Source organism: Acomys russatus, chromosome 25 (genome assembly GCF_903995435.1).
Source record: "Acomys russatus chromosome 25, mAcoRus1.1, whole genome shotgun sequence".
Classification (NCBI taxonomy): domain Eukaryota; kingdom Metazoa; phylum Chordata; class Mammalia; order Rodentia; family Muridae; genus Acomys; species Acomys russatus.
The window spans coordinates 52,540,401-52,552,900 of NC_067161.1; the positions used below are offsets into that span (position 1 = coordinate 52,540,401).

Sequence of the window (12,500 nt, forward strand, 5' to 3'; positions counted from 1 at the left end):
TTGACAAAAATCTATAACCATGAAATAAAAAAGATTTTGCTGCTACTGAAATGCAATTTTTTCCCAGGGAGGCTCAGGGGACACTAAGCATTCTATCAATTCAATTGTGTATGTGGGGATGTGGGGGAAGGGAGCTGTGGCCCACCTCCAGGGGACAAAGCCTGTTGCAGGTGGCTAGCTTTCACTCCAGGCTATTGCAAAAAGTCCAGCAACAGCAAGTCATAATGGTACATGCCTGTACTTCCAGCACTCAAGAGGCTGAGGCAGGAGGATTATCAAAAGTTAGAGGCCATCTTGGACTGTACAGTAAGACTATGTCTCTAAAATAAATATAAAATAAACAAACAAGAAATCCCAGTACAGTTTATCAGAGCTCTTCCCTCCCTCGGTATTTACATTGGGCTTTTTTGGGGGGGGAGTGGGGAGAGGGGAGTTGTTTTGTTTCATTTTACTTCTTGGCGGTTCTTTATGTTGAGGACTTCCTGGTCAGTGAGATTCTGGCAATCCTACATGGGCTAATTCAGACAGAAATCAAACTTGCCCATGAATATGCCTTTCAAAACCAGCCAACCACACCTCGATCCACACCCAGCCACCTATTACAGCCAACATGCACCCACCAAGCCTGTCTTCCTCTGCCCTGAGGCACCCAGGGCCAGGTGCTAGGTAACAAGGGATCAACAGAGTGAAAACCCTGTCATTATTTAAACCACCAGTCCTGAGCTGTTCCCCTGCCCTCCTCCTCCAAAGAACTTCCAACCAGCCACCCAAAACACAAACACACAAGCTACAGCCAGGGCCTCCCTTACTCCCTGCTTCCTACCTGTAGTGGCTCAGCTCTTGCAAACCCTGTGACCAGTTCTTTTCATTAATGGCCTTAGTCTCTGTGTCGCCACTCTGCCACCTGGGCAAATTAAGATTCTGCAAGAATAAATGTATCTACCCCTCATTTCTGACACCCTGTCCTTTCTGTTTGCCAGGATGATGGAGGACGCGAAGGCTGGAGGCTGCTCTTGACAGAGGGACTCATAGCCCCAGCTCTTCAGGGCAGTAGTGCATTAGTCTGTGCATTGTGACAGCAGAGACCAGGAAGCTGTGCTAAAGGCCTGGACAGTGGGGTTTGTGGATGCTGGTGTTGACACACCCTCCACAGAAGCTCAGCTGAGAAGTGGAGAGCAAGAAGGAAGGCCTCAAGTTGGGGCCTGGAGAGCTAGGAAGCAAAACGGGTTGAGCCTCCCTAAAGCTATAGCCACAAGCATAACAGCAGGCAGGAAAATGAGGGGAGTCCTGAGCTCTTGCCCCAAACTCAGCCTTATATGGGAGTCAACATTGCTATAGTGAAGACAAGATTTGGCACAGGTGCTGCCCACTAGATCCACCCAGTGTCTACGGGACATGTGGCCAGCATGCTCACAACCATCGCCACACACAAATGCACACACACACACACACACACACACACACACACACACACTTGCGCGCGCACACACACACACACACACACACACACTCATTTAGGGAATTCTCTGTGCCTGACACTAACAACACCCCCCCCCCAACCCTGTGACTAGATACCTTCCCCAAGCTAAGGGGAGCCCACTGCCCCATCCCCAGTTCTTCAGCCCAGAGTGCCTAATACTATCACCATTCCCAAGAGCTATGTAGCCCTTAAGCGTTGGGCCACTAAAATTTAAAGTGGCTCGATGCCAGTCCTCTTCCCCTCAGGGCAGTCACTCCCTCCCACCCTGGGGCTGTGGAGGTGGAAGACAAAATAGCACCAGAGATCCTGCTGTTGGTGCCTCAGCGGGAGCTGTCCATGGTGACTATTCCTGCTTCAGCCAACTGCACAGTGAAAACCGTACACCTTTCCTGCCTCAGAAAGCTTGCTGCGGCCACCGTGGGAGCTGTCCCTGATCAGACAATCTTTCCTGCCTCGGCCTACTGCCTTCACAATGGACTATGACACATTGTAAACTTTATTACCCCTCAAGGCCTGGCCTCTGCCTGAGAAAGCTCCCTCAGAGGGGCTGCACCTGGGATGAGAAGTCTGGACAAAACCCACCAATCCCTGAGCGTCCTCCAGCTCACCAGAAAGCTCCGCCCCCTAAGAAACCCTATATAAAGGCTGTATCTGCCCAGTTCTCTGCTCCAAGGCTCTTCCTTGAAGCAGTCAGCCACTCTTGGATCTGTCCCTTCAATAAATCTCTTGTAAGAGATTTACTGCCTGCTGTGACTCTTTCACCAAAGGAGGAGGAAGAGGAGGAGGAGGAGGAGGAGGAGGAGGAGGAGGAGGAGGAGGAGGAGGAGGAGAAACAAAGAAAGAGCAGTGCTCAGGCTCCTCAGTTGCTCAGGGTTTAGGGGCAACCCTCCCCTGGGAGCTACTGCACTGTCTCTGTTGAGGAGGCCTCCTCTCAGAGCCGTGAGGTTCTTGGACCCCCATGTGTCAGGGTACCCTTGGGACACTGTCCCACCTCGGGGCAGCTCTCCGGAGTTGTGCACACACCCTTCCACTAGAGTCCCAGAAGGCAGGCCACACAGGAGAGCTGCCTAAACCCAAGGTGAGTAGCCCTAAGCCTTCTGTTCCTACCCGGGATCAAGATAAGAGAGATCCCTCTACCCTTGGAGTGCTAAGCCACAGAGGGGACGCAGGGGCCACCACTCATCTAATGGAAGGAAAAGGCTCTGTGAGGCCAGGCATAACTCACGCTGCTTCTCCTGCAAGACGCTGGACGTGCATGCTGTGGCCCCGTCTCCTGTGGAAACAAGAAGGACATGAACAGTTGGGTCCCTTTGTATACTACCCAGCCCTGAACCCCCACATGATGTCACTGCTGAGTGTCCTTGACCTTAGTCTTCCCAGGGTTATCTTCGCTGGCTCCTCTCCTGCCTTGTGGGGTAGCTGCTGACAGATGCTGCCCTCTTTCCCCCTCACCGTGTCCTATGAAGGCCTGAGATGGGCATTGTGTTTAGGAGACAGTATTAACCCTCTCTCCACTAAGACGTTTCTCCTCACTTTTTGACCTGTGCGTCCTGTTGCCACCTCTGTGCGTCCTGCTGCCGCTTCTGTAGACATTTCCCAGACACCTCACATTCTTTATGACTAGGATTTTCCGAGTAAGTCTGAGTTACTCCCCCAAAACAATGCATCTGAAGCCACCCTGGTTCTCTAAGCAAGTGTTCAAGGCACGGTGAGACCCCCCCCCCCCCGCCAGGATCTCTTAGACCATGTGAGGCTGCCCTGTCCCCTCCCCACAGGACTCCAGAGCAGTGCTGTCAGAATGCTTCTGTCTTCCCAGCCAGTCTTGCTGTGACTCCTTTCCCAAATGTGTCTGACTGTACATTCGCGATCTGAGACGCCGCCATCAGAGCCCCTGTTGCCACAGCCTCTCCCTGCCACAGCTGGATGCCTATCCATTCATAGACTCCTGTTCTGAGGAGGAGTGAAACAAAGACTTGGACCCAGATGACTTTTCATCTCATCACAACACAAGGTAGAGCCAGATGAACAAAGCTGATGGATACAGTGTGAGAGCTCCCGGTACTCCCAGTATCAGTATCTGTGTCCAGGAAGACTTCAGTTGGAGAAGAGAGGCCTGGACCTTCATGGAGTGGCCTTTACTCAGCATGATGAGGTGACCACAAACTGTCCCAGGAATGAGAGTGCCACAGATGTGGACAGAAACCAGAGAAGAACCAGCAACAGATGCCAATGGCAGGTATCTCTCTTTGGTATCATCTGAAGCCACAGAGCACAGGTGCATCTGGGCAAAGTCACTTTCTCTAACGCAGAAAATGAGATCACACATTCAAAACACACATTCTGATTCCTGCTCATGGTGCCAAGGCCTGTGAGTAATACAGAGATGAAGAGCAAGTGTGTACAGGGCAAGAAACACTCCACATGGGGCATGGTGCTGAGTGCAGTCAGCCGTGATGGATGGGAATGGGGGGCCATTTTCAGCAGAAACCCCAGGAAGCATTCAGCAGAGCCATAATTTGAGCTTTCAGAGAGAGAGAGAGAGAGAGAGAGAGAGAGAGAGAGAGAGAGAGATGAGAGGGTGTTGCAAGCAGTGAGCAAATATCGTGCTCAAGGCATGCCGAGTCCAGGGGAGGCAGGATGCAGGGGCAGGTGATGCTGAGCAGAAAGCCCATTTACATGAACATAATAGGTAGGAAAGCCAAGTTTTGGTGCAACAGCAACTCATAGTGTCCCCCCACCCCAAGTTCCTGCTGCCTCTGTTGCGCTCAGAAACCAGCTATGCGCTTACCTGGGTCTGGGCCAGGAAGCAAGAAAAGAATCAGAGGTGCCAACTTCATTCTGAAGACTCTCGACCTAGGCCTACCAAATGTCGGCGTGTGCTCCCTTATGCTCAGGGTTCCTTGTGAGCACAGCAGTGACTCTCAGTGGCCTGGGGCTCCCACTCTCTGACTTAGAACACACTCTGGGAGCCCACCATCTCCCAAGTCCTTCACTGCTAGCCTCTGCCAGCCACTGTACACAACGGACAGCTAGAGACTGGAGTGATACACCTGCTGCCCCATCCTGGACTGACAAGAGTCCTCACGCTCTCGGAAGGGAGCAAGTGCTTGCTTCCTGGATAGGATGGGTAATAGTTTACTCTCTCTGAGTTACACCCAGAGTATCTGTGACACTGCCAGCCTAGGGAGACGGGTGGTGGCTTCTAGGGCTCAGGTGGTAAGAAGAGAGTCTTTGAGGCAGAGAGGCCGAGAGTGGGTAGGAAGAGAGCAGAGAAGGGACTTTTAGCAAAGATTGAGACTGGCCAGTGGTTCCTGCAGACTCAATCCCCCTACAGTGATGCTGGAGCCAGGTATCCAGTGAGACTGACGGGGGTGCTGAGGTGGGCCTGGGTGGGTCTGCTTTTTGTTGTCGTCAATTGGTTCTGTTGTTGTTTGGTTTTTTTTAATCAATTTTTGTTCTTTGATATTTTATAGCTATATACAATGCACTTTGATTATTTTTGCCGCCTCCCCTACCTTGTCTCCCACCAACCTGATCAACCCCTTGTTTTGTGAAAGAGGGTCTCACTATGTGGCCTAGGCTGGCCTGGAATTCAAATCCTACTGCTCAGCCACCCCACTGCCATCACCTCCCAGTGTGCTAGGAGTACACAACTGTCACCATGGTAGGCCTACTAGCCACAATATAAATGATACATGGGGGTGTTGGGGGGGCAGCAACAGCAGCAAACTGGCCTTGCCTGCTCAGCCCGGACCAGCTTTACCTCCCCTCAGAGCCACCACCAGTGATGGACGAATCTTCTAAGCTGTGAAGCCCGGTTTCCTGATTAGTGGCTCCCAGGACGTGGGCCATTAACCAAATGTGCAGCTGGCTCAGCATTGCCTAAATGAGACCCCACTTGGCCTGGAACTTTCCAGGGCCCCTGGGCCCAACCACTTTGCCTCAGCTTAAGCTTGCTTATGTCACAGGAGCTGCCAGAAGCTCTAATAAGTAGGATAATTATGCTGGGGGCTGGGGCCTGTCTTAGCGTTTAGGGCTAAGGGTTGGAGATTGGGGGCTGGGAGCTAGGAGCTAGGGGTCACCACTGCTCTAGGCCGTTGTCCCATAGCTCTGCCTTTCTCAAGTTCATACATTCTGGGGAGTTTGGATGCAGCATATCTCCAAAGACAACACTTCCAACCCTGGCTAGTGACTTCCCAAGTGATCTTTTTCTTCTTCGCACCAGTCTTCCAGAAAGCTCTCTCCAGCAGAGAAGCAAACCATGTCACTATGAACTGATCTCTTTCAGTGAACACGCAGAACAAGAGACGCTGCTCACCCTGCATTCAAAGATTCCAAGGGAGGTTGGCTCTGTTCAGTTGGTATGTGGGGGGGGGGGACTCCCCTTTCCTGAGGAGAAGGGGAGAGGAGAAGGAGGAAGGGGGTGGGAGGGTGGGGTTGGGAGGAGAGGAGGAAGGGGCTTTGATCAGGATGTAAAGTGAATAAATAAATAAATTAATTAATTAAAAAAAAAAAAAAGAAAACAAGCACAGGAAGGCTGGGTGACTGCTGGCGTAGAATTTCGGACCCCAGGGAAAGATCTGGGAATTCTCTTCCTGTTCTATCATCAGCTGCTGAAGCCCCTAGGTGCTCTATACTCTCCTGGTCCTGGCTCTGGGAGCCCTAAACAGGCTCAGGCCAGCCATCAGTCCAGTTAGTAAAGGAGGCTGGTGTGGAAAGACATACCTGCGCCTCCTCAGCAGGTTACTCCTCAAGTGATGAGCACTGCTGAGCCGCAGGTTAGTGAAGTTCACTCCCTCCAGTCTCCAGCTCACAGTGGTGAGGCCTGGGCTCCTCCTTTGGTCTTCCACATTGCTTTTTTATAACGAGCTCCACCAAGACTAGCTTCTCACCACGCTGCTTAGGACATTTCATGGACCCAAAGCCATTCCCAAGAAAGGCCCTGCTTCCTCAGCCTACACACGAGACCTCCAGTCTCAGTTCCCTTCCCTGCCTCTGTACTCCCTATCCCTTCTTATTCTAATGCCTTGTATTCCAACTTCAGCGAGAATGAACTCTGTAGGCCAGGCACGGTGGTACACACCTGTAATCTTAGCACGCAAGAAACTCAGGCAGGGAGGGTCTCCAGCTCACAGCTAGACTGAACTAACGAGTGAGACCCCATCTCGAAAGGCAGGAAAAAATAAGACAAAATTCATGTACTTCCTAAACCTCCCTGCCCCTCATAACTTCCTCCTCGCCTTTACACTTGCTCTCCCTACCTGCTCTGTCCTCCTTGGTCTGTCTTGACCCCAGAAAAGCTTCCTTATACTCTGGGGTCCCCACTCTGGCTCTGTGTCCCCCATCCTAGCACTGGGTCTGACACAAAGTAACATGTGAGTGACTGAAGGGATGTGTGAGTGCATGGAGACACCTGGCTGACTGCTCTGGGGTCACGATGACATAAATGGCAGGGGCTGTGGGACAAAAGTGCAAGCCCAGAAAGATGCAGCTGAGTTCAGATGCGTGGGTGAGGGGCAGATGAGCTGTGCTGGGCAGGAGAGATGGGGAGAGGCTGGGGTCTCTGGGCAACTTCCTAGAGAAAGGGCCCAGGATAGTGAGAACTAGAGATGAAGTGGGTAAGGATGAAGGCAGAGGTGCTCTGCAAACCAAAACTGTGCATAAGTAACCTCCCCAAAAAAGGTGAAAGGCCGAGAGTTCTGAAGGATGGTGCTAGGGATGGCTACAGAATAGGCAGGGCCAGGGGCAAGATGGCAGCTCACAGCCCGAGCCCCTTATTCTAAATCATTAAGGATTTCAAAGTGACAACAGCAGAGCCTAACATGGACTGTGGGCCCTTCTCAGCACAGAGCCTTGTGTAACTACAAAAGCCAAATGCCCAGAAATCCAGCTCAACAGAAAGAAGGGTCTGAGCTCAGCTCTGCAGGGGAAGAACTGAGGCATGGGGAAGCTCAGAGAACACAGCAGGCTCAGGAGGAGGCACCAGAGGCCCCAAAATTCTGCAAGAATTTGGACACCCATAGTGCATGAGCCAGGGCAACGAGCCTTCCCCTGACTCCCGAGTGTGGAAAGCAAAGACATCCATCCCCATTTGTGTGTGAGAAAAGGTGGACACTGAGGGAGAGGACACCCCCAAGAAGCTGGAAGCACGCAGGAGGAATAACTCAGGAGCTGAGCAACTCACCCCGTAGGTTTCCTAGCTCTCCCTAATAATCACATGACAGCAGGTTGTGCTAGATAAACAGATTCCATCACTCGGAGCTCTGCTAACAGGCAGCTACAAACAACGTGGAACACAAAGCCAAATATTGCTAAACATGAAAGGGAAGCCAAAGCTGTGCAAGAAAGATATCAAACTCAGTAACTGAAGCCAGGTGAGTAGAGAGAAATGGGGGGCTGTGCATCCCCAGAACCAGCTCAGCATCATAACCCTTAATCACTCTCAAGTTTGAGCCCTTAGAGGACTAGTTAAAACAGCTTCTGAGCTCTTCGAGAATTTGGCTGGCTCCATATGGTTCAGTGGGACGCCCTCCCTCACATTTCCCACAAGTCCCCAGGTGATGCTAATGCCATTGGCCCAGGGACAACTCTTTGGAAACCATGTACTTAGATGCAGGAACATAAATCAAAGTTGGGAGCGAACAGCTAGGGAGCAGTGCTCTTTGTAAAGCCAGAGGCAAAGAAATTGATCAGGGATACCTAGGCACTGGCTGCTTCTTTGCTGTCAGTGATGATGTGATTGTTTAGGAAGGAAAAGAGCTCAGATCGTAGATGGCGCTTAAGGGGTAGCTCATAGACTATTAGTATAAATAGATTTCGAAAGATATGGACCCTGAGCATAAGAGGTTAGCAATATGGCAGACGCTGTCAAGGAACTCAAAAGATTACTGAATGCATAAAAATCAAGTATACCAAAGAGACAGAACAAAAGATGAAAAAAAAAAACCCCACCACATAAGCCTCTCAATAGATGGACAGAAACAGGCATTTAGCAAGACCCAACACCATCAGATAATAATAATCCCTAACAATCTGGGGGTGTGAGGGAACTTTCTCAATCAGATAAAAGACACCTTCCAAAACCCCAAAACTGGGGCTAAAGAGATGGCTCAGCAGTTAAGAACACTTGCTGCTCTTGCCAAGGACCTAGGTCCAATTCCAGCTCCCTCTTCTGACCTCTGCAGGTACCAGGCACAAATGTGGTACAAAGACATACATGTAAGAAAACACAAAACACAAAAATAAATAAATCTTTAAAACAAAACAAAACAAAACTGTAATTAACATGCAATGATAAGAAGCTGAAGACATCCCCAAGTGATCAAGACTAAGATCCCACTTCTATTCAACATTAGTCATAAAATGTAACCAGACTGGAGAGAAATATGTGAAACTATCTCTATTTGGAGGTGACATGATCTTTTTTTTTAATTAAATTTTATTAATTTATTCATATTAATCTCGATTGTTAGCCCTTCCCCTGTTTCCTCCCATTCTTCCCTCCCTCCCACTTCTCCCCTTCTCCCCTCCCCTATGTCTGTGACTGAGGGAGACCTCCTCCCCCTATATATGCTCTTAGAATATCAAGTCTCTTCTTGGTAACTTGCTATCCTTCCTCTGAGTGCCGCCAGGCCTCCCCATCCAGGGGACGTGGTCAGAAAAGGGGCACCAGAGTTCGTGTAAGAGTCAGATCTCACTCTCCACTCAACTGTGGAGAATATCCTGTTCGTCGGCTAGGTCTTGGTAGGGGTTTGAAGCTTACTACCTATATTCTCCTTGGCTGGTGCCTTAGTTTGAGGAGGACCCCAGGACCCAGATCTGCCTGTCATAAAGTTCTTCTTGTAGGTTTCCAGGACCCTGTGGGTCCTACTATTTCCCCATTCTTCCATGCTACTCTCGCCTAAAGTCTCAATAGGATGTCCTCTCCTCTGACCCACTTTCTTGGTAAGTAAAGATTTTCATGGTACATATCCCTTGGACTAGTGTTTAGATATAAGTAAGTATATACCGTTTGTCTCTTTTTGCTTCTGGGTGAACTCACTCATTATGATAATTTCTAGATCAATCCATTGAGGTGACATGATCTTATGCATAGGAAATTCTAAGAAATACTTCTGCTCTTACATACACACACACACACACACACACACACACACACTCACGTGAGTCTATCAGGGTTTCAGAAAACACGATCAACATACAAGATCCATTGCATTGCCACATATTTGTTACGAGCAGCCTGAAAATGAACTTAAGGAACAATTCCAGGTACAATAAAAGAAAATATTGAGGAGCAAATTTAATTAAAAAAAAAAACCACAAGTGTTCAGATTTGTTCATTGAAAACTATAAAACATCATTGGAAGAAATTAACGAAGAGGGAGCTGGGGAGATGGCTCAGTAGGTAAGAGAACTTGCTGCACAAGCAGACGGACTATATTTCACATTCTGGGACCATGTAAAAAGCAGAGTGGTTGTACTTGCTTGTGCCCCATGCTGCAGGAGGCAGACACAGGAGGGATCTGGGCTTGTTGGTAATCAGCCTAGCTCCGGGTTCAGTGGGAGACCCTGCAGACTAGTTCCGGGTTCAGTGGGAGACCCTGCAGCCTAGTTCCAGGTTCAGTGGGAGACCCTACAGCCTAGCTCCACGTTCAGTGGGAGACCCTGCAGCCTAGCTCCACGTTCAGTGGGAGACCCTGCAGCCTAGCTCCACGTTCAGTGGGAGACCCTGCAGCCTAGCTCCGGGTTCAATGGGACATCCTGCAGCCTAGCTCCGGGTTCAGTGGGACTCCCTGCAGCCTAGCTCCAGGTTCAGTGGGACACCCTGCAGCCTAGCTCCGGGTTCAGTGGGACACCCTGCAGCCTAGCTCCGGGTTCAGTGGGACTCCCTGCAGCCTAGCTCCGGGTTCAGTGGGACACCCTGCAGCCTAGCTCCGGGTTCAGTGGGAGACCCTGCAGCCTAGCTCCGGGTTCAGTGGGAGACCCTGCAGCCTAGCTCCACGTTCAGTGGGAGACCCTGCAGCCTAGCTCCGGGTTCAGTGGGACACCCTGCAGCCTAGCTCCGGGTTCAGTGGGACTCCCTGCAGCCTAGCTCCGGGTTCAGTGGGACACCCTGCAGCCTAGCTCCGGGTTCAGTGGGACACCCTGCAGCCTAGCTCCGGGTTCAGTGGGACTCCCTGCAGCCTAGCTCCGGGTTCAGTGGGACACCCTGCAGCCTAGCTCCGGGTTCAGTGGGACACCCTGCAGCCTAGCTCCGGGTTCAGTGGGACACCCTGCAGCCTAGCTCCGGGTTCAGTGGGAGACCCTGCAGCCTAGCTCCGGGTTCAGTGGGACACCTTGCCTCAGCGGAAAAGAGGAAAATATTCAAGCAGAACACCTGGCATCCTCTACCAGCCTCTGTACACATACATGGGCACATGCCACACTCTCACATACACATGTGCCTGCACAAACACATATACACACATTAGATTTAGAGAAATAAATACATTGAAGAAGACCTAGGTAAACGTAAATACATTCCACAGAGATGGGTTAGGACCATTTATGCCGTGAAGGTAAGATTCCAGCTGTTCTCTGGGTTTGGCACAGTGCCAGCTGGCCCCTTTGCAGAAATGAGCAACCTCACCTTAAGTTTCATAGGAGTACAGACTAGTCAGAGCAATCTTGCAAAAGAAATACAAAGTGGTTGGTTTCCCGCATCTGATTTCAAACGCATTGTAAAGACATAGAACTCCCTGGCACGTTCATATACACAGTGTAAGAAGGAACATCTGGAAACAAATTCACACGTGTATCACCAGCCAACTTTGACAAGGATGCCCAAGCAATTCAAGATGTAGGAAAGTCCTTTCAATACATGGTGTTGGGACAACTGGTTACCTATATGCAAAAACAATACAGCCGAGGGGCAGGAGAGACACTCGGTGTTTAAGAGTGCTTGCTGTTTCAGGACCTGAGCTTGGGTGTCAACAGCCATGCCAGACAGCTCACAAGCACTGTAATTTCATCTCCAGGGGAGTTGATGCCTCCAGCCTCCTTCACACACAGACATGCAGACACATATAAAACTTTTTTTTAAAATCTAAGAATAAAATTGAATCTCTACCTCATATCACACACAAAAACAAATTCCAAGTACATTGTTTTTTTGTTTTAAAAAAAACTAAACATAAGATCTAAAACTATAAAATTCTTAAAGCATGCTCTTGGGTTGAGCACTGGTTTCTTGGATACAAGACCAAAAGCACAGACAATGAAAATGGATTAGTTGGGCTTTAAGACATTTTTAAATGTTTGTGCCTCAAAAGACAATGTTGAGGGGAATGAAACAACAACCAGTAAATGGGGAATATCTAAGATCCCAGTGTGGGGGGCATCAAGAGCTCTTACAGCTCAATAGTATAAAGACAGCTAGCAGTCAAAGAATTTGAGTATAAAGTTCTCCAAAAGAAAAGCAAATGACCAATAAACACATGAAAAAGAGGCTAACCTAACTAGTCATTAGGGAAGTGAAATATTCAAAGTGATCACTAGGAGGCTGTAACCTAACAGGCAGAGGACACGCACATCAGGCACTGATGAGGACCTGGAGAAGGTGGGGGAGGGGCGTTCACGCCACCAGAGGGAATGTGAACCGCGAGCTGCTTTGGAAGACTCTGGCCATTCTTTAAAGAGTTAAACAAGGGCTGGAGAGATGGCTCAGTGGTTAAGAGCACCACCTGCTCTTCCAGAGGTCCTGAGACCAATTCCCAGCAACCACATGGTGGCTCAAAACCATCTATAATGTGATCTGATGCCCTCTTCTGCAGATAAAGCACTCATGTACAATAAATAAATATTTTTTTAAAATGTTAAACAAAATTACAACGTTGTATAAAAGTTCTAACTCCTAGGTATTTATCAAGAGAGTTGATTGTATGCACACACACACACACACACACACACACACACACACACACGGGGGGGGGGGTGATGATAGAGGCACACACACACACACACACACACACACACACACACA

At 49.7% G+C, this 12,500-nt stretch overlaps 1 protein-coding gene across 2 annotated transcripts in view; it reads right to left on the reverse strand.

Annotated features, from left to right (window-relative positions):
• Positions 1–12,500, reverse strand: part of Pitpnm3 (PITPNM family member 3) — a 70,882-nt gene that overhangs the window by 39,954 nt on the left and 18,428 nt on the right. For both annotated transcript variants that reach the window (XM_051167597.1, XM_051167598.1), the window contains one exon: positions 2,706–2,753. In XM_051167597.1, the coding sequence (XP_051023554.1) occupies positions 2,706–2,753 (48 nt within the window). The remainder of the gene's footprint in view (positions 1–2,705; positions 2,754–12,500) is intronic.